A 26,192-nucleotide genomic window follows, 5' to 3' on the forward strand; every position below is an offset into this window, starting at 1 on the left:
TTTAGATCCAGACAATTTTCTCTGCACCAGGAACTGACATTATTAAGGTCGCTCTGAAGAAGCCGAGCGTCCATAAATGATTTAATTTTTTTGTAAAATTTAACATCATCTTCAAAGGCAAGATGTTCAGAATAAAGAACCACATCACTCAGTTCTCTTATAAACAAATTAAAGAAAACTGGACCTATGTGTGAACCCTAAGGCACACCCGAGTGCACCACAATTTCGCTGGAAATATAGTTGTTGATTCGGACCTGCTGTGTACGCATTGTTAAAAAGCTGTGACAAAATTCAACCAGAGTACCACCCAGTCCCATGGCCCGAAACTTACAAACACGATGCTCATGACTGACCCTGTCAAACGCCTTCGAAAAGTCCGTGTAGACATTGTCCACTTGTTTAGACTTCTCAAGAGCACCCAACAGATCCAGCTGATAAGTCAGCAGGTTAGTCACAGTGAACCTACCCCGAGAAAACCCGTGCTGGTTGTCACACATAATTTTTTTACCATACCAGGAAAAGTGCTGACAGAATAGTTTATCAAAAATATTGGGAATGACAGATTGTATGCATATACCTCTATAGTTACGAATATTGCTTCTGTTACCATTTTTGTGGATTGGCGTTACACACACATTTTTTAAATAAAATAGATGGAATACCGTCCGGGCTATGCGACTACTTAGTCCGAAAGCTATCTATCCTCGCAAATATTCCACTCAGAGTAAAGATAATGACATTTAATTCCAAAACACAGTCAAATTTATACTCAGGAACATCCCCTTCATGTTTTTTGTATGTAGATGAAAAGTGTTTTGCAAATAAGTTAACAATTTCTTGGCCATTGCCAGCAATCTCACTCTCCCAATGCATTTGCTGGATACGCACCCGATCTACGCATCTACCTATTTATATGTCTCCAAAATTGATAACTTTCTCTATTATATATTCCTCTCCATCGAATAACTATTTATTCACTCACGTTCCGTGCTCGTGTGTATACATTAACACAATTTTCGCAATATTCTGGTTAGTTTGGTTTCCGTGGCATTTAGGAGTCCGTCCCGTCTGATACCTGTACCTTAAAAACGCAGCTTACAATAAATACTATCACAACCATGATGCGATAGCATTTTTACCTAAAATCTGAGTTCTGCTACTGAAGGTAATGCAAATAGAATACAGAGATAAGCTATGTGGTTTTCGGCTTTGATTTCAAAGCCTTGCTATGAACTCTATTAATAATGATAACGGTTCGGTCTTTTTCCTACGTATTATAATATAAAACTAAAGACTTTTAGGTGTTAGTTGATTTAAAATTGCAACACCATTTCAACTCGTCCTTCTCCAGAGTCTGTTTGACAGTTGTGCAGCCATTGATAACATTTTTGTGTCAATAGTTTTATAATATTGTGGAGTTTTTTAAACTATTTGAACAATTTAAACAAATAAAACACTTGGTCATTGATGATTCATTATCTTATTATTTGCGCTGATGAATTTTTATTTGTATATAATCCTATTGAATTAATAAATGACATTGATAAGATCAAGCGATAATAAAGTGCCAAATGTTCAGAATCCGTCGAAAGGCTGCTCGCCATAAGTGTAGTAAACATAGTTCCACATTACCATTTCTGTCTTCTTTTTTCCCGATTTAACTTCAAGTATCTCGTCTACATCAAGGTACGGGATAATCGTTCCGGAAATTTGAGGCCATGTTACGTTGAGCAAGGGATCCGATGAATCCGGAGTGGGATTCCTAAAAGTAGTTAATCGCCTCATAATATCAACAGTCTTACGCAAATCTTACAAAGTTTTCGCGAAATTGGTCCAAAGCTTTGTCATTCTATTCCTGGTCAGAAAATCCTCGTTCGAAGTTAAAGAATAACCGATAGTATTAAAAATATAGTACAATTCTTGGCCATGACCTACATTCCCAGCACCTATAATTTAACACGGATTCGATTTCCAGTTTATGTTTCAAACGGTTACCAACCCTCCACAATAGTTTGCCCCTGGTTCATGCTACCTGAGTAAGAGAACTGATAAAAGTAAACGGGTGAATAGCTAGACTGAATTTCAGCTTGTTTAAGGGATGCTTTCCCAAAAGTGAGGTCGTTGCTATACTGAAAAATGGTTTTTTTTATTATTCAAAATTTTTGAGCTACAGAGAGTTTGTACTTCTATGAATCCTGTGAGGTTTGTTGCAAATGGTAGACCCCCCGTGTATGGCCTTTTTATCAAAGACGCTACTTCATCTGGATCAGCAAATGGCAGAAGCTTCAAATTTGAAGGTATTACAATACTCGAGCTCGAATCGTATACTTCGGCGGCGGAGAGAAGCATTTCAGGTGTTGCTGAAACATAGTTAAATTGGCGATTTTAATTACCTTTTGTTTATTGCATGTTACAATTTATAAGACCAAGAACTTCTGCTGACGTGGTACCGATAATACACGGAACTTGGTTGAAGTCGCCAGATTCCAGAAGTCCGAAGCTGAGATCTGTGACGTAAGCATTTTCGTCTTGAATTTCTACTATAGGCCCAGTCTGAAGAAAGAAGAAAGTAAAAAGTGTACGTTCCAGCCTATAAACGACACTAACTTGTGAATTTGCTTGGAATGCCTCCACCAAGGTATCAGCTGATATACCTTGCAGCAAATCTCTAATTTCCGCTGTCGTATTCTTCTCCGATATAAGTGGATTTACTGACCTCGCAATATCGTAAGCGCCTTGCCTAGGATTAGTTTGTGATGTCTGGGCTAACTTCACCAACGAACAACCACTCTGACAGATTGCCGCCCTATACAGACCAGCCGACTTTCTGTTTACAATGTGTGCTCCGACGGATATACCCCCCGCACTTTCGCCAAACAGAGTAACTTTTTCCGGATCTCCGCCGAAAAATTCGATGTTTTTCTGAGTCCATTTCATAGCGAGCAGCTGGTCTTTTAATCCAGCATTACCTAGGATCACATTGTCTTCGGTAGAGAGGAACCCGAATACTCCTAGACGATAGTTAAACGTGACCACTATAACATCTTCATTTACAAGAGGAAATGGATCATAAATGACGTCCGATGCGCATCCAAAATAAAATCCTCCTCCATATATCCACAACATTACTGGCAATTTTTCGGTAATCTGAAAGCAATCCATTAATAATGGAGAAATTTAGCTCTATTACCAACACCACTGCATGACTGAAATGCATTGTCATAACATTTAGTCTTAGGCTTTGGAAAATGCATATCTAACGTTGATTTTTTTTCGGTGTTTGTCTACTTTTCATTACGGTTTCAATGTACTTACCTTCCTTGCTGGTGTATACACATTAATATGCAGGCAGTCTTCGCTGAACCTATCCGGATTTCCAATGGATTCCATTTGTAAACAACAACTTTTTAATGCCGTCGCGTTTAGGATTCCATTCCAGGGCTCATTGGGTACGGGAGCCTGCAAAATTAAGTCTTGGTTGGTACTATATACTTAGTGCATATTGGTAGTCAGAACCTGGAATCTCAATTTATCCAGCGGTGGTAACGCGAATGGAATACCACGATAAGCGTAATATGTGTAGTTTTCAGTTTTGATTTCCGAGCCTAGAAGAGTGCCATCCGGAATGTCGATCAAAAGATCCGCGAGCTGTAGGTAAATACGAATTTGCAATGTTTTCAAATTTTGCCACTTCTTTAGTACACTTACCGCAGACGCAGCAAATAGGACAATTATTAACACTAAATGAAGCATTTTCCAGTTCTTAACTTTTGGGTATCATTTTCGTCTTATTTATATGAAAAATATCAGCACTTGACATTGCAATATCAAACTAATCTAAAATTTGATTCAATATGTTTAGCCGATATAATTCAACTGTCCTATAATACCGTACGTTCGGCGAAGTCATCAAATTCCGTAGTTTAACATAATAAACTATAATAAATTCATCCGAATTTTCATAAATGATTTTGACTTGAAAAACACTATTACTATTCCTTATGTACCTTATGTATTTGTCTACAAGAGTCCCTGAAAGTGAAATTTAGTCAACAGTTAGTTTGCTTAAGTGATATATGAAGCCTCAGAATCATAGCTTGTTGTACACTCTCAAAAGGAAGAAAATGATTATATCTAGAGTTTTCACATTTTAGGGAACAAATCTATTGCTCTTGACTCTCAAAAAACAGAAATGTTTCTTGCAAATTAAGGAAAGAAAACACCTTGCTGTGACCATAGTAATACTGTCTAAGTTTAGAACCCGATATGTAACCTAAAGTAAATAAAATGAAATTATTTTTGAAGAAAAAAAATAATAAAAAAATAGAAGATCGGCGAACCAAAGAATCGCAGTTGGTAGTCAACCAGACAAAATATTTTCTTCAGAAAATGGAAGTGACAATTTTCAATTGTTGACAATTATCATATCCACTCGTTTCACACTTTATAAATTATATATATTATTAATTTTATCAGTTATAAGGAATGTATTCAAGTGCTGATGTATGACCCATATTATGCTTGATCGTCGGTGGATAAGTCACTATTGGATAATGTGCACTTCCACAGTCGAACGACAATCAATAACATTTAAAATTTAATAAGCTTAGTTCCACTTCCATCTTATGCGAATACTACGAGGACTACAAAAAAATCTGAATACTGTAGGAGCAAAGCGAGATATATTCTTTCGACATTCGTGAGGAGTCCATAATATCAACGATTAGCATTGAAATATTTTTAGGGTCTTTATTTTGTTTCACGAAAGTGACATAAACATCCATTACTTTTTATACTTATCTAAATAATTAATATAATGGGAACTTATTTGGTAAAAACGTCTCGCTGAAGTATGTCGTTAAGTAATGCAGATACTCTAAAATGTTTTTTGTGTGTTAATAAATGAAACAAGCACATCAAAGAAATTATTTTCTAAAAAAATACATTTCAGATGTTCAAACTGGTGGCAACAAATTGCCAAAGTTTCTGGTTTTTCAAAATGGTTCACATTCGAAAGACCATAGTCTTCTTTTTAGATGTTCAAAATCTTTTGAGTCGGCTTCAGCAGCGTCACTAATGAGTGCAACTTAAATGTCGGCTCGAACTTCAATATACCTATGTATCTTTTATGCACTGCAGATGCGTACAATCGTTGTTCCTCTAGCGAAAGTGAAATTTTTGTATTCATTTTCATTTTCATTTGATCTGGTGCTCCGTCTATACAAACTATGCTACCGCAGTAACCCTTGGTTTCCAAAATATTCGCTAATGCGAGAGCTACAATCACTCCAAACGAATAACAGATTATCTTAAACGGCTGCGACATTCATCTCTCCACAGACTGGAAAAAGTCATGTAAAAAATTTAAACGTTAGATTTAAAGCTATTGTTCTTTACGACATAATCAAGCGCCTCCTCCAGAGTAATATCATTTCGAAAATACGAAGAAGCCAATGCCCCAGTCGACTTGTCGATAATTTTTTGTGGTTCAATTTTTACTTCCTTAAGGACATCTATGATTGGCAGGTTGATTGATATATCGTTCAATATGCTGCCAAAGCACTCATTATCTTTTGTGTAACCTGATATCCTAAAATACAACACCATTTCTAATCAAACCGACACGAATATCACCAGAATAGTACCTTTGAATTGTATTAGATGCGCAGGGTATATGTATCAGTTGACGTAGTGATTCGTTGTATGAGTTCTGTAGTAAAGTGAATACAAACACTATAGGCGTTTTGCGACTTTTAGTAAGACTAATAGGTCGCAAAGTTTCACCTAATTTCGATACCATCGAAAACCCTCAATAGAGATGACCGTTAACGTTAGTCTTGAAAATATTGTACAACAACGCGATTTGTTCTCTGTCTGTTCCGTTTGCAATAACATCGTCGAGCAATGCAGTAACCGACTCTTTGGTACGTTTGCTAACGCAAACCAATAACGTTTCTCTTTCAACGTTTTAGCAGGTCTTTTTGGTTTGGTGAACTGTTCCAGTAAGACGTGTGGCTGCAAAATTAGCACTGGTACTGTATTTATTCACGCCTAACGATGTTCATAGCTGGTATGCGTTTATCCGACCTTTGCCACTGAACATAGAGAAGCAGCACTTTCAGCGTGACCCATATTGGATTTAACAGATCCTACGAGGAACGGCGAAGATCTTTGCTTCAACAAAGTATCTTTTATGGTATTCACTTCCTCAGGATCACCAGCTCTCGTACCTTAAGGGCGACAGTTATTGCGCACTTCGATGCGTTATATGAAATATTTAGCTGTAACGTGACCTTCCAAGAATGGGTTATCAGATGCTTTAACCCATTGGCTTTCTTGGTAAAATTGGTAAAATTCCTTTAACAGTTGTTTTTGCAGTTCTCGCGATTGAAACACGATGCCTGCATCCTTGAATCCGTCCGAATTTCGTTTCGCGTGAACCACCGTTGCGTAAATGCGTTTCGAATCTTTGGACTTTTGAAGAAACATCGCTATAATGGGTTCTACTCTGACGAAACCATCGGCATTGTCGTCAAATGACTTAGATTTACCGTCCTTGCTTAAAAGATTCAACCTAGTGATCATAGTAAATCAAGCATGGAATAATAATTTTCTACCCAAAGAAAGATTGTTCATACCTCCCAAATTGCTGTGTATACAACGAAAGTAGAATCAGATTTGCGGAGCACACGATGGCTTGATCACATTGGCCCATTCTTAATGCTGTGTAGGCATGCTGCAAACAGTAAAGTGACGTACTTCGCGAGGTGTCGCATGCAAATGAAGGAGCTTCCAATTTTAAGAAGTAACTGATTCTTTTATCAAGCATGAACCGCTCTGAGCTGAAATAAAAGCAGAAATACTAATCTTCCCCCATAGGTATTGAAAAGTCATAATTTCATATCTTGAGACTTTGGAACAAATATGCGTAAATAGTTACCCAGTTATGGCAAACTGTTCAGCATGTAGTTTCTCCGGGTTCCACAATTGCTCGTTTTCCCTTAACCAGGCTCCAGCGAAAACCCCTGTTTCTGATCCTTCCAAGTCTTATCATTGGGTCCATAGAAGTCGCTTGTCTATGATGAATCCCTTTAAAAATAACATTTTTAATGTCAAAACTTTCTGAATTGTTGTAAATGGTTTATCTTTGAAGATTTAATATTTGCTGTATCTTACCAAAATATCCAGCGTCAAATTTATCATTCCCCAGTAGATTACCCATTCGAGATGAAACGTCGGGATTAATGATATCCCATCTTTTATGTTCACTTGATACCATATCAGTTTTGTTGAATAAATTTTCTTTGAACTGCTGAATATTGTCACAGTTTGGGAATGTTCCCTATACACCTATGAAAATGTTGATAAAAATGAAATGTACAGGAATTGGACACTCAACACTGATGACAACTTCATGTCCTCTTGAAGGACTAGCCAGTATCCTCCCAAATTCGACAGAAGCATCTGTTGTCTTCACTGCTGCCTAGATATGATAACGTTAGTTTGATTTAGGCAACTTAAAGTCAATCAAATACCTCTTTAACACATGCGAACCGCATTAATAACGCGATTGGGTATTTTTTTTTAATTACGTACAAAAGGAAATGTGTATGTTAATTGGATGTACATTGTAATAAAGATAGAATTTAATTCTTATTATATATGTCCAGGGTCACTTATATTTGTTTTATGTCTATTAAACTCGCAAAATTTAAATTAAAATAGAGAGAATAACTAAAATTTTATTTGTTACGTTCCGATGGAGGTACTGGATGGAAAGAATGCAAATTTAAAAACCTAGTTAAACAAACTATTAGTTCGTAAACATACTCAGTGTTATTTGGCTCAAATTCTTCAGATTACATTTCGCAGTTTAGTTGTTAATATAAAATATGTTTAAACAAGCTGCGAAACTCATCTGGCCTTCTACAGCTGCAAAGAAAAATCACTTTATATAGTTAAAATTTCTATTTTACAAATAGTTTCACAAAATCAGAAACCCACGAAGGGCTGTTGGCCGTACGAATAGAAAACTTCGTTCCACATTCTCATTTCTTTCGCCTTTTTACCAGGCTTGACCTCAAGAGTCGTATCTATATCGAGATAGGGGATGTTTAAACCAGCAACTTGAGGCCAGGTCACATTGAGGAGGGGGTCCGACACATCAGGAGTGGGATTCCTAAAAAAATAAACATATACTATAAAACTAGTGTTTACAAGAACCAAACCCACAGTGTTTTGGCGAAATTGGTCCATAATCTAGTCATTCTGCTTCTCGTTAGAAATTCTTCGTCTGTGGTCAGTGGGAATGGTGAGAAGTCAAGGAGATAAAGGACATCTTCTCCATGACCGACTTTTCCAACACCTTAAATTGAAAACGATTGACTTCCTTTTTTCTGAACGGGTTTGAAAATGTCGACGGAATACCTTCAATCACGGTATGAAACCGACTTATCGTTCCAGAATAAGAAAACTGGTAAAAATACACAGGAGCATAATTCGACTGAAGTTCAGCTTGTTTGAGCGACGATCTCACAAATAATTGATCAGTGGTAAACTAAAATTATTTGGGCTACATCAAACACTAATAGTGTCGAGATGTTTGTTTAGTTTTTTTTAGATATAGTGTGTCTGGGGTAAATTAAAGAAAATCTTTACCTCTACAAACGAAGCCAAATCCAATAGAAATGATTGATTGGTATATGCCTGTTTGATTAACTCTTTAGCTTCGGTTAAATCAGTACCTGGCAAAGGATTTAGGTTTGACGGTATTAGAAACTCCGAATTTAAATCATAAGCAAGCGCAGCCAGTATTAGTTCGGGCAGTACAACTACAACACAGAAAAATATATTGTTAACACGAAATAAATATAGGGAGAGAATTACACACTTCCCAAAAACATAAGTGATTCGGCTGAAGTTGTTCCTATGATTAGAGGTACTTGGTTAAAGTTTCCAGATTCGATCAACCCGAACTGGAGATCTGTGATATATGCATTCTCGTCTTCAACTTCTATTACTGGTCCTGACTGTAAAGAAATGTTCTATAAATACGTACCTCAAATTTAATTTCCACTTACTTGGGGGTTAGCGTTGAAGGCTTTAGTCAACACATCAGCTGGTTGACTCTGCAAGAAGTCTCTGATTTCCTCGCTATTTTGGGAAATAAATGGATTTATAGATCTGGCAATATCGTAGGCAATTTGCTTCGGATTGGTTTGAGATGTTTGTGCCAAACTCGTTAAAGAACAACCGCTCTGGCAAATCGCGGCTCTATATAATCCAGCTGATTTTTTGTTTGCAATATGTGCTCCCACGGACATACCACCTGCGCTCTCGCCAAATATTGTCACTTTTTCTGGATCACCACCAAAGAATTCAATGTTTCTCTGAGTCCACTTCAATGCCAAAAGTTGATCCTTGAGTCCAGCATTGCCCAAAATTACTTTATCACTGGTACTTAAGAAACCGTACAGACCAAGACGGTAATTGAATGTTACCACAATGACGTCTTCACTTACGAGAGCGTGGGGATCCGAGACACTATCACTGGAACATCCGGTTGTAAATGCACCCCCATATATCCAGAACATTACTGGTAGTTTCTCCGCAATCTGCCAATATAATTACATTAATTACTGAATTGAACTGACGTAAAGACCACTACAGGATTGACTTCATTCATACAAAAAATATTTAAATGCAACTCCTCTTTATATTCAAAAATGAGTTGGATCAGTTCAGATGGAGTTCTTGATTACGCCTCCTTCTGCAAGGTGATTGTGTCGTTTTCTATAGTTACAAAATCATTTTCGCGAAGTACATATTGTAATAAAGTTAACTTATCTAGGGTATCCTTCTTATTTGAGTAAAAATTGATGTTTATTTATTTAATGAAATTTTATGTGCAGAGCCTTACATTTCGCGGAGGCGTGTAAACATTGATATGAAGGCAGTCCTCACTTTGATCAGGTTCATTTTCAGAATAGGTCATCGATATGCAACAATCTTTCGACTTAGTAGCGTCTAGAATTCCATCCCATGGTGTGTTTGGGACTGGAGCCTGCAACGTGTAAGGAAATTACGATTTTTATTCAAACCCATGGAAAACTTTACTAATTTTCAGTTAATTTACTTGGAACCTCAAACTTCCTAGCGGAGGAATTGCAAACGGAATACCTCGATAAGCATAGTATGTGTAATTTTCGGTTTTGGTTTCGGCTCCACGAATTGTGCCGTCCGGAAGATCGATCAAAAGATCTGCATCCTAAAAAGAAAAAATGACATATTCTCGCGAACAGCAATAAACAAAATTAGATCTACTATATACGGACTGCTCATTTTGCTATTCAACTGTAAATTTAAAGATTGAATCTACATCTAGTAAGGAGAGTCTAATTATTTTTATGCGTAAGGTATAATTTGGAAGACCTTTGAACTTGACTCACCACCAACGATATGAATAATACACCTATTAAAATTTGGTAATACATCATGACTGTCTCGATATTGGCATATTGTTCATAATTGTTCTTATTTATACAAAACTGCGAGACTTCAAAAGCTGATAAATATTTATCTCTAAGTCAGATCAGCAAATAATTGTTACTTTGCATTATATAATATCAACGGATGTACGTCAACTAAAACTTCGGCAATGTCAAAATGTTGATAGAAGTGAACGAGATATTTCATATCTGGTAGGTGAAAATACATTTACATTTGCCAATTTTTGCTGACATTTATCAAACTTGTTAAATACTAATTTACTACTGATATTAAATCGCTTTTTAATGTTTACAAAAATTTTGTACTTTGTTTTATTTAGTGTTAGATGTATATCTTGTGTTCTGTACCTATTAAAATATAAAACTTGAACTGAGGTGGCTTTTACTTGATGAAAATCCATTTATCAAAATAAATAAGAACTAAAAGTTTTTATAAAACGCTAAAAGTTCTACTTCTACTCATTAGTTTCGTGGTGGTTGCCTTTATTCAGCGTCAGTTTATTTGAGAATTAAAGTTTCTAATGGCTGTTACACATGAGACTTGTCATCACATGGGGGGTTTCTCGGTAATTACCAGAGATAGAACTTTGCGGCGTTCGCGATCCTGTGTCAGTTTTTCATGAATCTTTGAAGAAGAATGCATTTCCAGAATGCGATTGTTGCGCTTTATTTAGTTTATATGGTTTCTACTTTTTCTTGTGCTGCATATCCACTACATCCACCTTTGTCCACTCTTTTTACAACTTTTATACCGCCTTAATAACTTTTGAGTTTGTGATTTTGACTCCCCTACATTTTTCTCAATGTTGAATTAATTGGCATGATTGGCATCAACCCTTGGTAACGCTTGGAGCCTACCTGTAAAAATATAAATCACATCCTTGATCGCTGTTTTCCTTTGATTCAAAAAATCAAACCATCTTATCATACTCATGAATATTTTCAAAATCGTTCAAAATTTATCGATAAGCAGAACTAAAATATTTGCTTCCTAATACTTATAGTCACTTTAATAGCTATAATTCCACTGTCAGTAATTAGATTCGTTGCAATTTAGAACATGAGTCCATATAGGCATTAGATACTACTACCACGGTAAAAATCGATGCACAGAAATCGCACTGACATTCTCTTAGGGAAGGTAATGATTTTCCGCTTATGTCTCTACATTTCACCCTCTAACCTGCACTACGCGCCAGTTTCTTTCTCACAGCGATTTGCACAAAGGTAACTGGTTTTTCCGCAACATTAAGCAAGATATAGATATAGGTTTTAAGAAAATGCCTCATCCAAACTTATTAAGTTAAGTTAAAAATGAAAATTTAAATCTCGCGCTTGCGCATGTCGAATGGACATTCACAATTTTTTTTTGCACAATTGCTTCATAAGCTTCTGTATTATCGGCATAGGTAGGGCTTCTATGTCTCTAGTGGTCATGTAGTTCTGACGGTCATGTGCTAATCACCTCCTAATTAAATCAGTGTTTGATTTCTACTGCAAGAACAATAGCGAAAAACGAGTTACTTATGGAAACAGAAATTCTAATGAGTCTTATTTAAGAAAATAGATGCATTTGGGATACCACAAAATGAAGTTTACAAAGATTGTATCATTGAAGCTGAAACTGTGGCTGCTGTGCTGGTACCAAATGATAATAACATGACAGAAGCCAAACAACAGGGAACGGGAGAGTTGCTAATTTTAGTTCAGCAAATTTAATTTACTTTTGTACAGTTTCTCTAATTATTTATAGTAGAATAGTAATTGTATATTTAACGTTTATATATTTGGGTATTGCCAAAAAACCGTTCGGAGTGCATTTTCATGGACTTTGGAAACTCCTTTCATAGAGAAGGTGTGCTAAAATTTATACCTATCTCTTGAACTTACATAATTGAGCATGAAACAAGATAATTTAATAATCCCCGCCACTTATTGGTTAAAAGTCAACAGGCACGTTCAAAAAATGGTTTTCCTCCTGTAAGCCTGCGGTTAAAACTTCCCTTTTTCTAATTAAGATTTTTCCTTGCATTAAATTTGTTGACAATGAAAATGCTTTCTACTCTAACAGATACAAAATTACTTATTTTGTTGCACCTATTTCCAAAATGTACTGTTTACACGCCTTTATATATTAGACCTGTAGGTATTATGAATTTTACACAATAAATTTGTAATATAACTTTTTAACTAACAAAACATGTATCTAATGTTTTCTTAAAGAAAGAAAATAAACCTAAAAAATAAAACATTATTATCTGAAAGAGTAAAAATATTTGCAATTTTTTTTTGATTCTTATTTTTCAGCTCTGCATTTTGAACTTGATTTCTTAATTCCCGCAAGAACACGATTCGATGTTCGGGAATGTTATTTTCTGCAACCAATACAAGTATTGAACCTTGAAACTGCATTAGAATGAGCATATTTTCCACAATAATTTGCATCACACATTGTGATTAAAGAAATTTGAGGCGTTGTTTATATGCTGAATTAATTGTCCGAATTCATACGGCTCCAACGCAGTTGGGAAAATTGCCGTTCAATATATATATATATATATATATATATATATATATATATATATATATATATATATATATATATATATATATATATATATATATATATATATATATATATATATATATATATATATATATATATATATATATATATATATGCAATAATAATAATAATATTTAGTTTCCCGAAGACAACTACAAAATTGTATAAAAATAATCAATCTACATATATATAGACATATAAAAAAACATTTACTCAAAAAAATTCGTCTAGATAAGGTTTTAAACTTTTCTCTCTTAACTCTAATAGCAAGTAGTCGACAGCCTACAGCAAGGAACATGCAGCTTATCACTCTGTCTTTGTATGCTTAGAATGTAAATCACCAACTAATTTAAATTTCGATAAATTGTTAAAGACTGGCCAATGTGAGAATTTTGCACTGGAAAAATAAATCCCTGCACCTACAAGGCGTAAACTTGGAAATATGCGCAATAGTCCTTAATATACATTTTTCAGTCAAAAATGCTTTATCGGCATTTACCTAGTTAAAATCTCACGAAAATTTAGTTAAAGATAATTGACACTATTTAGAGTTGAAATAAGAGTATCACTATGAGACCTCCAGTTTAAACATTCATCCAAACTCAATCCTAGAAACTTCACAGTATCCCTACTTGGAATAGCGTCATTGCCATAGGTGATATTAAAATTATCACATTGTTTCTGTTAATTATGAAACCTTGGAGTATGGGTTTTACTTGTGCTGAAATATAAATTAAGTTTTTCAAACCATGTGATCAATCTATCGAGTACCCCACAGCACTTCTCTGAGAGGTCATCGTCATTTCCACACGACAACACCAAGAGTACAGAGCCTAAAACCGAACTTTGAGGGACACCCGTCACTATGCATTGACTATCTGAAATAATCTTCTAAAAAACTACTGATCCAGTCTAGAGGCTTACCCCTTATACCCGAAGCGTGCAGAGCTCCAACCGAGCACTCATCGTCCCCGATAATAGAAATTATCCTTCGGAAATAACAAATATCTACAAAACACATTAATCTCTCTAAGAAAGCATACTCAAACACTTTAGAAAAACTTTTTGAAATTGTTACCAGGCGCAGACTTTTTGTTTTTTAACTATTTTTTTAAAAATATGCAGGAACTCATCCTTCGTAAAAGGTAATATATAAAAACCCTGGTCATTAACATCCCTAATAAAACATCTCCCGTTCCTCCAGAGTCAGTATGTGAACGAAAAAAGCTGCAACGTAAATATAATATTGACGATAAGTTGATCTCGTTTCTTGATTGAAGGAAGAAATCTAAAGACGCCGACGGCTGTGATTTTGTATCTTTTGAATCATTACTGCCGACGCTACATAGCTTTGATGTAAATCAAAAACTACAATTTCGTTCAGAAGTGCGCTCTAAATTAAATTAATTCTTGCAAACAGAAATGTTCCCAGTATTTCAATTATTATCCACCATATACAGATCCAATACCCTATACAGATACAATACCTTGCATAGACCACGTGAAATTCCTGATGGTTTTGAGCCGGACCAACAAACACGTTTTCATGAAAATTCCACAGCTGTAATCTCTAACCAATCAAAACGTATTTTTTTTACTGATCACCAAGACAACAGACTAATGAACTGAAAATTTCTTGACGTTTATAATAACAGAATATTTTTTGACGGTCTGGTTTTTATTTGTTTTCATGATAATTTTGATACATTTCAATTATAAAGCTAAGATAGTTTTATTCTTAATGGAGTCTTAAGGACTTGGAGTGGAAAGATTTAAATTTCTAATGAAATATGTTGAAATCTAGACACTATTTTATTCACCTTTTTTGCATTTAGCACTTTGAATTTTAAGTGGTTTAGGTGGAAATAGTGAACAATTCGAAACAATCCCCTATTAATGCCGATAAATAAGTCATCGCACGGTAAATAGACATCATACAATTTCAGGCATATTTTGCATATAGCATGTTTTTCAAACCGATTCATATACAAATACAAATTTTACAAGTGCTATAAGAAGTAGTGTCAACTATATTAGTGTCTTTCTAAGTCAATGCATCTTGTTTTGCTATTCACGGCTTTATCTCTGTGCGTAAGTAGATTATAAGAGAAATTTTATAATCCCAGACAACATCATGGAAGAATATTATTTAAGATATTTACATGAGTTCTTTGAGTGACCTTCACACAAGGGGTGATAATGAAATGTAAACCAATGTAAATGTAAAATAGATTTTTTGACTCAATTTATTATTCGTCTTGTCAAAAGTAATTTTATCCTTACTGAATCGAAAAATTTGCCTCTTGCCACTTGACCATTATTTTACTTGTGTAAATACTCTCGTACCGTTTAAAAAAAAAGATAGAAACGAATTTTTTTGTATTTTGAAAGCTATTTAGTATACATATTTCCAACTTGAATACTGTTGAAATAACTTGTATACCGATTTTTTCTTGTGGTATTCAAAAGATGCAGATATATGATTCATGTTTTTATATATAATTCATTGACGTGCATAGTCATTTATTTGCATATAAGAAAAGTTATAATTCAAAACAGAGAAAAGGGTACTGCTTAATCGAAAATACGACTGTCGACATATAAGACTCAAAAGACTCAAAATAGTTTGATTTATGTATGCATGTATATTATTGCGTTTTCCATTTACCTGGTTAAGTGGAAGAAAATCTCTAATATTTCTCGGAAAAATAGAGATGAATTTCATAATTTCAGATAAGTTATACAGACGCAGGCGTAATATTTGTTGTTTATTATCTAAGCTGATGTAAAATGTATTATTTGAGTGAAGAGAGATGATTATTAAATTATTTCAAAAAATAAGCACATTTTAGTACATAATAGTCGACAACGTGACTATAAAATGGATACAAACCTTTTCGTAAGTAGAAACCAAACTATTGCATTGGTATAGGCCACGAAAATGCAAAGTAAACAAAAGAAGTGGGTACAATTTTGGTGGGTACAACTGATTTTGCTACGGAAAAGCTCTTCGCAATTCGGATTTTGGTATAATGCTGTCAATATTATGCTTGATCGTCCATAGATAAGTCACTATTGATAATGTGCATTTCCACAGTCGAACGACAATCAACAACATTTAAAATTTAATAAGCTTAATTCTCCATCCACCTTATACGAATACTACGAGAACTACAAAAAACTCTCAATACTGTAGGAGCAACGCGAGATATATTCTTCCGACATCATTCGTGAGGAGTCCATATTATCTACGATTAGTATTGGAACATTTTAGGGTCTTTATTTTGTTTCACGAAAGTGACATAAACATCTATTATTTTTTATGCTTATCTAAATAATTAATATAATGGGAACTTATCTGTTACAAACGTCTCGTTGAAGGATGTCGTTAAATAATGCAGATACTCTAAAATGTTTTTTGTGTGTTAGTAAATGAAACAAGCACATCAAAAGAAATTATTTTCTAAAAAAAACATTTCAGATGTTCAAAGTTGTGGCAACAAATTGCCAAAGTTTCTGGTTTTTCAAAATGGTCTCGTGAGTTCCTTCAAATACTTTGATGACTACTTTATTTCGGCACACATTCGAAAGACCATAGTCTTCTTTTTGGATGTTCAAAATCCTTTGAGTCGGCTTCAGCAGCGTCACTAATGAGTGCAACTTAAAAATCGGCTCGAACCTCAATATAGCTAGGTATCGTTTATACACTGCAGATGCGTAAATTCGTTGTTCCTCTAGCGAAAGTGAAATTTTCGGATTCATTTTCATATGGTTCAAAAAGCGATTTTGAAAGCGTTGCTCCGAGGAAAGATCCAACATGTTAACAATGGCTCGAACTTGATCTGGTGCTCCGTCTATACAAACTATGCTGCCACAGTAACCCTTGGTTTCCAAAATATTCGCTAATGCGAGAGCTACAATCACTCCAAACGAATAACAGATTATCTTAAACGGCTGCGACATCCATCTCTCCACAAACTGGAAAAAGTCATGTAAAAATCTTTTTAAACGTCACATACTAAAATCAGATTTGTTATTTATTAAGTATCAAGTAGAAAGTTGTTGTCATTTAAGACTGAGACACCCACGCCAATCCCAGGGCAATATGATATAAGTACCGGCAAAAATTTCGAAGCCATTTTTTCAATTATATCTGGTTGATCGTGGCTACAGTACTGAATTCCCACAAAGCTAGCTTCCAAGTTATTGTATAAAGGAGACAAAACGCTGACCGCACCCTCGATTCCGGGAAACAGTATGACGGATGGCAAATTCACTTTATTAACTGCTTTGCTCTCAATATGTACTATAGGTGCAGCTGGAGGTTGTTGAGACCCTATCACCTCTAGAACCATTTTCATGACAGCTTCAGATTTGCTCGACGACCCTTTACTGTCAATCTCAATGTTGGAAATAGGAATTTCTGGAAGCCTAAAGAAAGAGTCGTATTTAGATTTTTTTAGGTTAAATGTCATTAAGGTATAAAATTTGGAATGGAAATCACCTGGCTAAAGTCATACTATGAATTTCCTGTACCGAAAGATTAATGCTATAGTATTTTTCTAAGATCTGTTGCACTTCGAGAGCGGTAATAGAGTCTACGCCTAGTTCAGCAAATGACGCCTGTAAGCTCACTGTTCTTAAATCCTTAAGACCTGCAATGAACCCATGTCAACATTGCAAAGTAAATGGGAAAAGTTTTATTCGTACCTATAACATCAGCAACAGCTTTTAAAATACTATCCGTTTCCCTGCCATTCGCATTTCCTGCGGTTAACTTTGTACTGGAAACAATGGCAGTGTCGATCTGCCGAAGTAGTTGGTCTAACACTTTCAAGCAAATTCCGTTTTCAGCTTGGGTTACGTTAGTAAAACTCCCCATTTCAATCTAAACAAACGTTTGGTAAAATATCCCTCCGAATAGTGTCAGATAAAATTGCTTTTGTGCTATCTTTCTTTTTGTTGACATTCCTCGGTTATTGTAAACCAAATTCGTGAAAAAAACACACTATAAATATTGCTTTCCCAATTGTTAAGTAGAAAACATAAAAAGTATAGACTATTTTGCTATACTAAATCTTGTCACTAATTTTCTTAAACATTAGCAAAAAATTTTATATATATTTTAAAAAAAAGTCAATATTTCTCATCAATATAATGCAACCTTATATGGTACTTATTTTGTGTAATTATTCAGCAAAATTTTTCTCTGTGGTATAATTTTTTATACCAGTTTTGCCATTAATACACATATTACAGAATATTTTTTAGATTTACAAACAAATCATAAATACCTCCGTAGGCTCATCAGACCGAATTACGAGGGCTGGAAAACCTTGGGCAAGCCGCTTTTCGCAAATCTCCTCTACGATGTAGTTGACCATTTCAAAAAAACATGGTTTACTTCCACTGACCATCGAAGAGAAGACCACAAAGTCCCTAAAACACAATACAGACCACAAATGTTGACTTAAACAATGACAAAATAAATGCAAACATTTTAGATATTTATTAAGTGTCTTCTCAGGTTCTTGAGATTTTTCTAAACTCACCTCAGTTCTGGGCACAGCTTTCTGGAAACAATATCGAAACACTCGGTCGCCCGTACTTTTGAACTGAATTTAGAATTAAAAATTGAGCGAACTGGTTCGTCTAATTCTTGATCTTTTTCTAGACATGTAGCTCCAGTGGTCAAGTGGAAAATTGCCTGTACTGGTCCTAATTTATTTGCTCGATTTACAAGATTCTCGCAGCCCTGGAATGTGGAAATATCATATTCGTCGCATTCAAGACTGAACGTCTCGACCGTGCAGCCATATTTTTTCCAAAATCTGAAAAATTCACAATAACATAGCTTATGTCGGAGAACTAACCCAAAAAATGTAAAAAAAAAATATTTATGGACAAGGAAATTCAGCCTTCCTTCTAATATTTGTTATAGATCAATAGATACCAACCATCGTGGCAGGGACTGAACCTATAAGAAGCATTAAACCTTACTTTGTCCTATATGCTAGGTAAGCAATTCCAACACAAGTTTGGTGAGCCAAGATAAGTTTTCGGCAGCCCCGGCTTATTAACCAATCAGCTAACTCCAGTCCAACATAATCACGACGATCGCAAATTATATAAGATTTATCTCCGTCACAGTAATACCTGCATAAATTATAAATCATTCTGTAAGAAATTTCATTGAGAGATTATATGGTATTAAAGCAAACATCAGAAGTTCTATTAAAGGGAGTGAGTTACATGTTCTGTTTGTTAGCTTTGCTTTTTGGTGTATTGAATTCTGAGACTTAACACCACTTACAATTTTTCATAATAACTAGTTCCTCCGAAAGTTCTAAAAAACTAGAAAATTGTTTGAGACAGTTGTACCGAAACTAGTATTATTGAAAGGAAAGTAAAAAGCAAGCGGTTATGGTGGAATAATAAATAACGAGATAGTATTTAATTTGAATAACATTACCTAGAGAGACACGGAATTTTCATTCCGAACGGACTTTTTTCTTTGGACGCATTTACTTCACTAATTCGCACAACTAATTTCTCATCAAATTCCTTCGACTCTATGAATTGAAGAGCCGACTCCACCTTGTCTATTTCAACAACGTTATGTTGCTGGTGCACTACCTCCCCTTCATCCAACAACTCTTGAAAAGCTTTCCTCAACTTTATTTTTTCTTTATCGGGAATTTTAAAGAGTTGATTCGGGAAAATGCCTAAAAGAATACTATGTAGAACTCTCAAGTGAAGTGAACTAATAAACATATAAATAACACATCAATAAGGTTGTACTCACCGTGATAACTTGCCTGCTTTCTAAATAGCGCTAACGACAGACTGTTCGACGATTCTTGTTCGGTTGTATCCAAGAACACGCCACCTTTTGCCAAACATCTAATAGAAGCAATTCTCTTTGTACCAGATAAAGAATTCAGTACACAGTTCACCCCTTTCGAACTGGTCGCTTTCATCATCTGCATCTCAAAATTCAAATGATTTGAATCCATTAAATGATTATCTAAAGCAAAGCTCTCCTTGCAATATTTGAAATCACAGATTCAAAAAATTACCGAGCAAAAGAGGAAAACGGCTGATTAAAGAATCTCTCTCCTGCTGACTGCGAGCTGTAGTAAAAACGGTGCATCCAATACGCAGAGCTAAATGAACTGCTGCTAATTTGATACCTGTGTTTTCCGAATGAACCAAAATAGATTTGTTCCGTGTAAGGTTAGCCACCTTAAAAACAGATTCTGAAAGTTTAGTTGAAATATTCACTTAGAAGTCATACCATAAACGAGTATAGGCAAGTGACGTATTGAACCGGAATTGTGGTTGCATCTTTCAAGTCCCAAGTTCTCGGTACCGGCCATTTAAAATAATCGTGGGGTTTTATAATTGTGGAGATGTTTCCACCATTTTTGAACCCCATGACCCTTTCACCTCTATGAAGTCAACTGCATGTTAGTGTAGCCCTTAATCTGTTCAAGCATGACTTACTTCATTGTGATTCCTGAATACTCCCAAAAAACCGGCGTATTAGTCCGTATTCCATTACCAAAATTAGCATCCATTACAGTTTTCATTCCAGCGTCTAAGAGGTCTCGGAAGTTAATTGATGCAAAATGGACCTACAGTTACCACTTAATCTTAAATAATTTATAACTACATCAAGCTAAACTACCTTAATAATATTTGGATTACATTTAGACAACCTGCTATCATTTAGAGGCCCCTCAATCCAGCACATGCTATTTAAATCGCCCCTCTGCAACTGTTCCATATAGCAGTGCTCGGATGCCGTGTGCGATGAATCAAGGTTCAAATACCTGTACGTGCCCCACTGGTCATTTTTGTAGACGTTGATGACTAGATTCTTTTGGAGTTGCTCCAGTACCAGAGCTTGGTTGTGGTGCAACTTTGTACCGACAACGCAAACGCATCTGATGTTTTGCCCGCTATAGTTATGTCTGAGATATTTGGTCAAACCTATGACACCAACGACATCATTTTGGGAATAAAGTAACAAGTTGCCGTCTTTTTTAAGAGTTTTTTCTAGTTTGGGGGACCACTCAAATTGCCTTATATTTGATAATTCGATAACCGCTACTGGATCCGCAGTGGTCGATTTTCGAAAAAGTACCAAATTTTCCAATTCTGTTTTAAAGGAAGCGATAATATCGACGTACTGGGCATCGCAAGAACTTTTGTCAAACTCTAAACGCTCTCTGGATATAAAAAAAACGTTTTGGTTGAACAGTTTCAAAACCGGTTGCAGGATCTTAAATAGAATAAATAGATAACAAATTAATCACGAAATATAGATAATATGTTACTTGAAATTTGCTCAAGATTTCGGATCCGAAGACTAGATTGTAATTTTGGGTAGAATTTTTCTTCAAAGCCATTTTAGCATTTAACTTCTTTTCTGATAACACTATTACGTCTGGTTGAATACCGCGCTGGTCGACCAACAGATTGCAGATTAATTCTCGAATCGATTTTAAATCAACATCGTTATCGTCGTCCGTTAAGGTTATTTCGACAGCAACCAATGGCCTGATGTTTTCTGAATTTTCTATAACAATCTGAAGAGTAACCAGTACCGCCTGAGTTCGACAAAGGTGAGCGAAATGCGAAACGAACGAATATTTTTGCAAAATCGATTTTTGCGACTGGACAGTTCTGCTTGGAACAGAGCGAAGCCGGACACCTCTAATTTCAACACCACCTGACCTAATTTGAAAAATGACATCCAACAATAAAAAACTAGCATTTGGCAATAGGAGTTAAATTAAATTAATAACAAGAATAAGACTAATCAGATGATTTCTTACTTGATAAGTGCGCTATCTTTGGGAGCGTGGACTTTAATCCTATTTCCTATGGTACTTATGTAATCCAAGTGATTTTTACCACACACTGTCAATGTTTCTATATATTCGGGAATTTTTGGCATACGGTTTTCTTCTTGCAACAGCCTCAACTGCAACATGTTGCTGATAAAGCTGACCCAGTCGTTGTTCCACGTTGTCTCGGCTACTTCGATACCAACGTCACAATTTTCTAGCTTTGCAAACTCGCCTCTAATATCCAAACGAATCTAGATATACAGGTTACTAATGCAAATGCAACTTACTTAAATCCGTAATCTCTCATTTTCAGCTCCCTATAAATCTGTTTGTTGGTCATTAGCGGACCATCAAAAAATCGATCTAGATTTGCAGCTAGTTCCGTAGAATTAGCTTCACTCAAATGAATGCAAATCCGTCCTGTAACAACTGGTCGCATATTTTCAAAAATTTCAAAATATCCAGATTTTAGAAGCATCCCTTTCAAAATTAACATAGGTTCTTCTTCAGGAACCTCCGATATAGAATTAAATTGACAATTTTCAAATACTACGTTCATTTCTGACATCGGGGTGCCGCACAATTGGGCTAGAATTTCCCAAGCGAGTTGCAGATAGCTAGCAGCTGGCAATACGATCCTCCCTAGAACTGATCAGTTTTATTTGAACTTTACTGTTTAGTATCCAGCATACCATTTATCTGATGCCCTTCCAAGAACTTGTAACTGGAATCTCTTAGCATTATACGATATGTCTTCTCTTCTAACTTGTGCTCATTTGGAACCTGACGCATTACGAACCAGTTTCTAGTGTGATCCCATTTAATTGCAGGCGATATCATCGGAGTCCCGCGGCTGACCGGAAACTTTACTTTCGGGAATAAATTTTGCAGTTGGACGTTGTGTCCGAGTTCGTACATTCTGAAATGATGATTTTTAATATTTCGTTCCTGTAAACCAAAATTGCGACCCTACCTACCAATTGCAGAAAACAGTTCTGTCATACCTGTAATTTGCATGAAACTACAGTTGGTGAAATCCATTCCTTTTTGTAATGCTTCACAAATATTATGATTGCCTACTTCAATGATCAGTGTCCCTGAGACTTCTCCGCGTTGTTTGATTTGTCGTATGAAACTGGCCAATTCCTCTTGAAGAACTTAATTTAAATAATAATCACGGTAATTATAATCATTATTATATTTCAGAAGTAATTATTTCAAATTTAATCTAATTTTAATTTTACTCATTTTATTTTTTAATAAACAATTTTATTCAAATTTTACGTTTTTTTAAATTGGGATCCAAAATCTGCGAAAATGGGTGGCTTTACTATTTTCCAGAATAGTCTCTCCATATAATAAGAAACTATGTTGAAAGTACACCTAATTTCAGATGTACAAAATTCCTACTTTGGAAGAAAGGAATTATAATATATAAAATATAAATAGGTATAAGTTTATAAAATATCAGCTGTTTTCTAGAGAAAACAGAAAAACCCGAAATGTCATAAAAGTTTGTAAATCAAATATGGAAGAAAACATTTTCTAGGATCCTTCATATTATAATTTGGTTTAATTCTAAAAATCGTAACACTACACATCCGTGAAGACCTCAAATCATTTAAAATCCGTACCAACCGTTCTTACTCGTCTGCGCAACCAAGGGCCTCAATTGTTTAGATTTAAAGCTATTGTTCTTTACGACATAATCAAGTGCCTCCTCCAGAGTAATATCATTTCGAAAATACGAAGAAGCCAATGCCCCAATGGACCTGTCGATAATTTTTTGTGGTTCAATTTTTACTTCCTTAAGGACATCTATGATTGGCAGGTTGATTGATATATCGTTCGATATGCTGCCAAAGCACTCATTATCTTTTGTGTAACCCGATATTCTAAAATACAACACCATTTCCAACTAAACCGACACGAATATCACAAGAAGAGTACCGTTGAATTGTATCAGATGCGCAGGGTATATGTATCAGTTGATGCAGTGATTCGTGGGATAAGTTCTGTAGTCCAGTGAATACAAACACTATAGGCGTTTTGCGACTTCTAGTAAAACTAATAGATCGCAAAGTTTCACCTAATTTTGATACCAGCGAAAACCCTCTATAGAGATGACCGTCAACGTTGGTCTTGAAAATATTGTACAACAACGCGATTTGTTCTCTATCTATTCCGTTTGCAATAACATCGTCGAGCAATGCAGTAACCGACTCTTTGGTACGTCCGCTAACGCATACCAATAATAACTCTCCCTCTTTCAACATTTTAGCAGATCTTTTTGGTTTGGTGAACTGTTTCAATAAGACGTGAGCGTTGCTTCCGCCAAAACCCCAACCATTGACACCTAGTGACAGGTGAGTGATTCATGAAATAAAAAAACATTTTCATTTGCTACTGTGATTACCGATTAAGCCGGATTGGCCTGGCAAAGGTGTTTTCTCGGTCACCACTATCAATCTACCGTCTTTCAAAACTTTTAAGCCACCACGAGGTGTATTGTAGTGAAGGTTGGGAGGGATGATGTTCGTTTCGAAAGCTATAATTGCCTGCAAAAGGAGCACTGGTTACTGTGTTTCTGTGTTTATTCACGTCTAACGATGTTCATAGCTGGTATGCATTTATCCAACCTTTGCCACTGAACATAAAGACGCAGCACTTTCAGCGTGACCCATATTGGATTTAACAGATCCTACGAGCAATGGTGAAGATCTTTGCTTCAACAAAGCATCTTCTATGGTATTCACCTCCTCAGGATCACCAGCTCTCGTACCTTAAGGGGAGAGTTATTGTGCACTTCGAAGCGTTATATGAAATATTTACCTGTAACGTGACCTTCCAAGAATGAGATATCAGATGCTTTAACCCATTGGCATTCTTGGTAAAATTCCTTTAACAGTTGCGTTTGCAGTTCTCGCGAGGGAAACAGGATGCCTGCATCCTTGAATCCGTCAGAATTTCCTTTCGCATGAACCACCGTTGCGTAAATGCGTTTCGAATCTTTGGACTTTTGAAGAAACATCGCTATAATGGCTTCTGCTCTGACGAAACCATCGGCATTGTCGTCAAATGATTTGCATTTGCCGTCCTTGCTTAAAAGACCCAGTCTAGTGATCATAGTAAATCAAGTAATGAATAGTAATTTTCTACCCAAAGAAAGACCGTTCATACCTCCCAAATTGCTGTGTATAAAACGGAAGTAGAATCAGATTTGCGGAGCACACGATGGCTTGATCACATTGGCCCATTCTTAACGCCGTGTAGGCATGCTGCAAGCAGTATAGTGACGTACTGCACGAGGTGTCGCATGCAAATGAAGGGCCTTTCAATTTTAAGAAGTAACTGATTCTTCTAGCAAGCATGGAGCGCTCCGAGCTGAAATAAAATCACAATTGCTAATCTTTTCTCATAGGTATTGAAAAGTTACAATTTTATGTCTTGATACTTTGGAATAAATATGCGTAAATAGTTACCCAGTTATGGCAAACTGTTGGGCATGTAGTTTTTCCTGATTCCTCAATTGCTCGTTTTCCCTTAACCAGGCTCCGGCGAAAACCCCTGTTTCTGATCCTTTCAAATCCGAAGGATTCAATCCAGCGTCAAATATAGCTTCTACGACCCTTTCCAAAATTAGTCTTATCATTGGGTCCATAGAAGTTGCTTGCCTGTGATGAATCCCTTTAAAAATAACATTTTTAATGCCAAAACTTTCTGAATTATTGTAAATGGTTTAGCTTTGAATGTTTTATATTTGGTAAATCGTACCAAAATATCCAGCGTCAAATTTATCAATTCCCAGAAGATTGCCCATTCGAGATGGAACGTCTGGATCAATGATATCCCATCTTTTATGTTCACTTGATACCATATCAGTTTTGTTGAATAAATTTTCTTTGAACTGCTGAATATTGTCACAGTTTGGGAATTTTCCCGATATACCTATGAAAATGTTGATGAAAATGAAATTTACAAGACTTAGGCACTCACCGCTGATGACAACTTCATGTCCTCTTGAAGGACTGGCCAGTATCCTCCCAAATTCGACAGAAGCATCTGTTGTCTTCACTGCTGCCGAGATATGCGAACGTTAGTTTGATTTAGGCAACTTAATGTCAATCAAATACCTCTTAGTTCATAATCATTCTCCAAAGACATACTTGCCTACTTTCACTGCTACACTAGTTTAACACATGCGAACCGTATTAATAATACGATTGGGCATTTTTTTTAATTGGCATTGCATGTAACTAA

At 35.7% G+C, this 26,192-nt stretch overlaps 4 protein-coding genes across 5 annotated transcripts; all 4 read right to left on the minus strand.

Annotated features, from left to right (window-relative positions):
* Positions 1 to 1,479: 1,479 nt before the first annotated feature.
* Positions 1,480 to 3,788, minus strand: LOC132696730 (juvenile hormone esterase-like). The gene is made up of 9 exons (XM_060661724.1): positions 3,709 to 3,788; positions 3,517 to 3,648; positions 3,316 to 3,459; positions 2,608 to 3,147; positions 2,415 to 2,553; positions 2,185 to 2,360; positions 2,000 to 2,129; positions 1,814 to 1,946; positions 1,480 to 1,762 (listed from the first exon to the last, which is right to left on the minus strand). The coding sequence occupies exons 1-9, from the start codon at positions 3,751 to 3,753 to the stop codon at positions 1,576 to 1,578; spliced, it is 1,626 nt and encodes a 541-aa protein (XP_060517707.1). The 5' UTR covers positions 3,754 to 3,788; the 3' UTR covers positions 1,480 to 1,575.
* A 2,290-nt stretch (positions 3,789 to 6,078) lies between these two features.
* Positions 6,079 to 6,715, minus strand: LOC132696395 (fatty acid synthase-like). The gene is made up of 3 exons (XM_060661198.1): positions 6,639 to 6,715; positions 6,294 to 6,559; positions 6,079 to 6,230 (listed from the first exon to the last, which is right to left on the minus strand). Exons 1-3 carry the CDS (start codon positions 6,713 to 6,715, stop codon positions 6,079 to 6,081), a joined length of 495 nt encoding a protein of 164 aa, XP_060517181.1.
* Positions 6,716 to 7,992: 1,277 nt separating this feature from the next.
* LOC132696396 (pyrethroid hydrolase Ces2e-like) lies at positions 7,993 to 10,520 on the minus strand. Its single transcript, XM_060661199.1, has 9 exons — positions 10,449 to 10,520; positions 10,136 to 10,267; positions 9,920 to 10,063; positions 9,081 to 9,614; positions 8,891 to 9,029; positions 8,659 to 8,831; positions 8,428 to 8,557; positions 8,233 to 8,365; positions 7,993 to 8,179 (listed from the first exon to the last, which is right to left on the minus strand). The coding sequence occupies exons 1-9, from the start codon at positions 10,494 to 10,496 to the stop codon at positions 7,993 to 7,995; spliced, it is 1,620 nt and encodes a 539-aa protein (XP_060517182.1). The 5' UTR covers positions 10,497 to 10,520.
* Positions 10,521 to 16,357: 5,837 nt separating this feature from the next.
* Positions 16,358 to 26,111, minus strand: LOC132696589 (fatty acid synthase-like). Of its 2 annotated transcripts, none has more exons than XM_060661502.1 (28): positions 26,066 to 26,111; positions 25,929 to 26,009; positions 25,707 to 25,880; positions 25,415 to 25,619; positions 25,113 to 25,316; positions 24,765 to 25,048; positions 24,572 to 24,714; positions 24,349 to 24,490; positions 23,883 to 24,288; positions 23,571 to 23,827; positions 22,906 to 23,080; positions 22,625 to 22,851; positions 22,220 to 22,574; positions 21,918 to 22,166; positions 21,417 to 21,816; positions 20,765 to 21,361; positions 20,581 to 20,711; positions 20,372 to 20,525; positions 20,154 to 20,319; positions 19,880 to 20,101; positions 19,547 to 19,799; positions 19,075 to 19,230; positions 18,627 to 18,905; positions 18,369 to 18,513; positions 17,785 to 17,962; positions 17,579 to 17,729; positions 17,193 to 17,505; positions 16,358 to 17,052 (listed from the first exon to the last, which is right to left on the minus strand). In XM_060661502.1, exons 1-28 carry the CDS (start codon positions 26,094 to 26,096, stop codon positions 16,552 to 16,554), a joined length of 6,579 nt encoding a protein of 2,192 aa, XP_060517485.1. In that variant the 5' UTR covers positions 26,097 to 26,111; the 3' UTR covers positions 16,358 to 16,551. The 2 variants fall into 2 exon arrangements, with proteins under 2 accessions (XP_060517485.1, XP_060517484.1); XM_060661501.1 differs by having other exon boundaries at positions 22,906 to 23,089.
* Between the last annotated feature and the right edge of the window lie 81 nt (positions 26,112 to 26,192).

The sequence above is a fragment of the Cylas formicarius genome, unplaced genomic scaffold, assembly GCF_029955315.1.
Source record: "Cylas formicarius isolate icCylForm1 unplaced genomic scaffold, icCylForm1.1 PGA_scaffold_1__22_contigs__length_36826433, whole genome shotgun sequence".
NCBI lineage: Eukaryota > Metazoa > Arthropoda > Insecta > Coleoptera > Brentidae > Cylas > Cylas formicarius.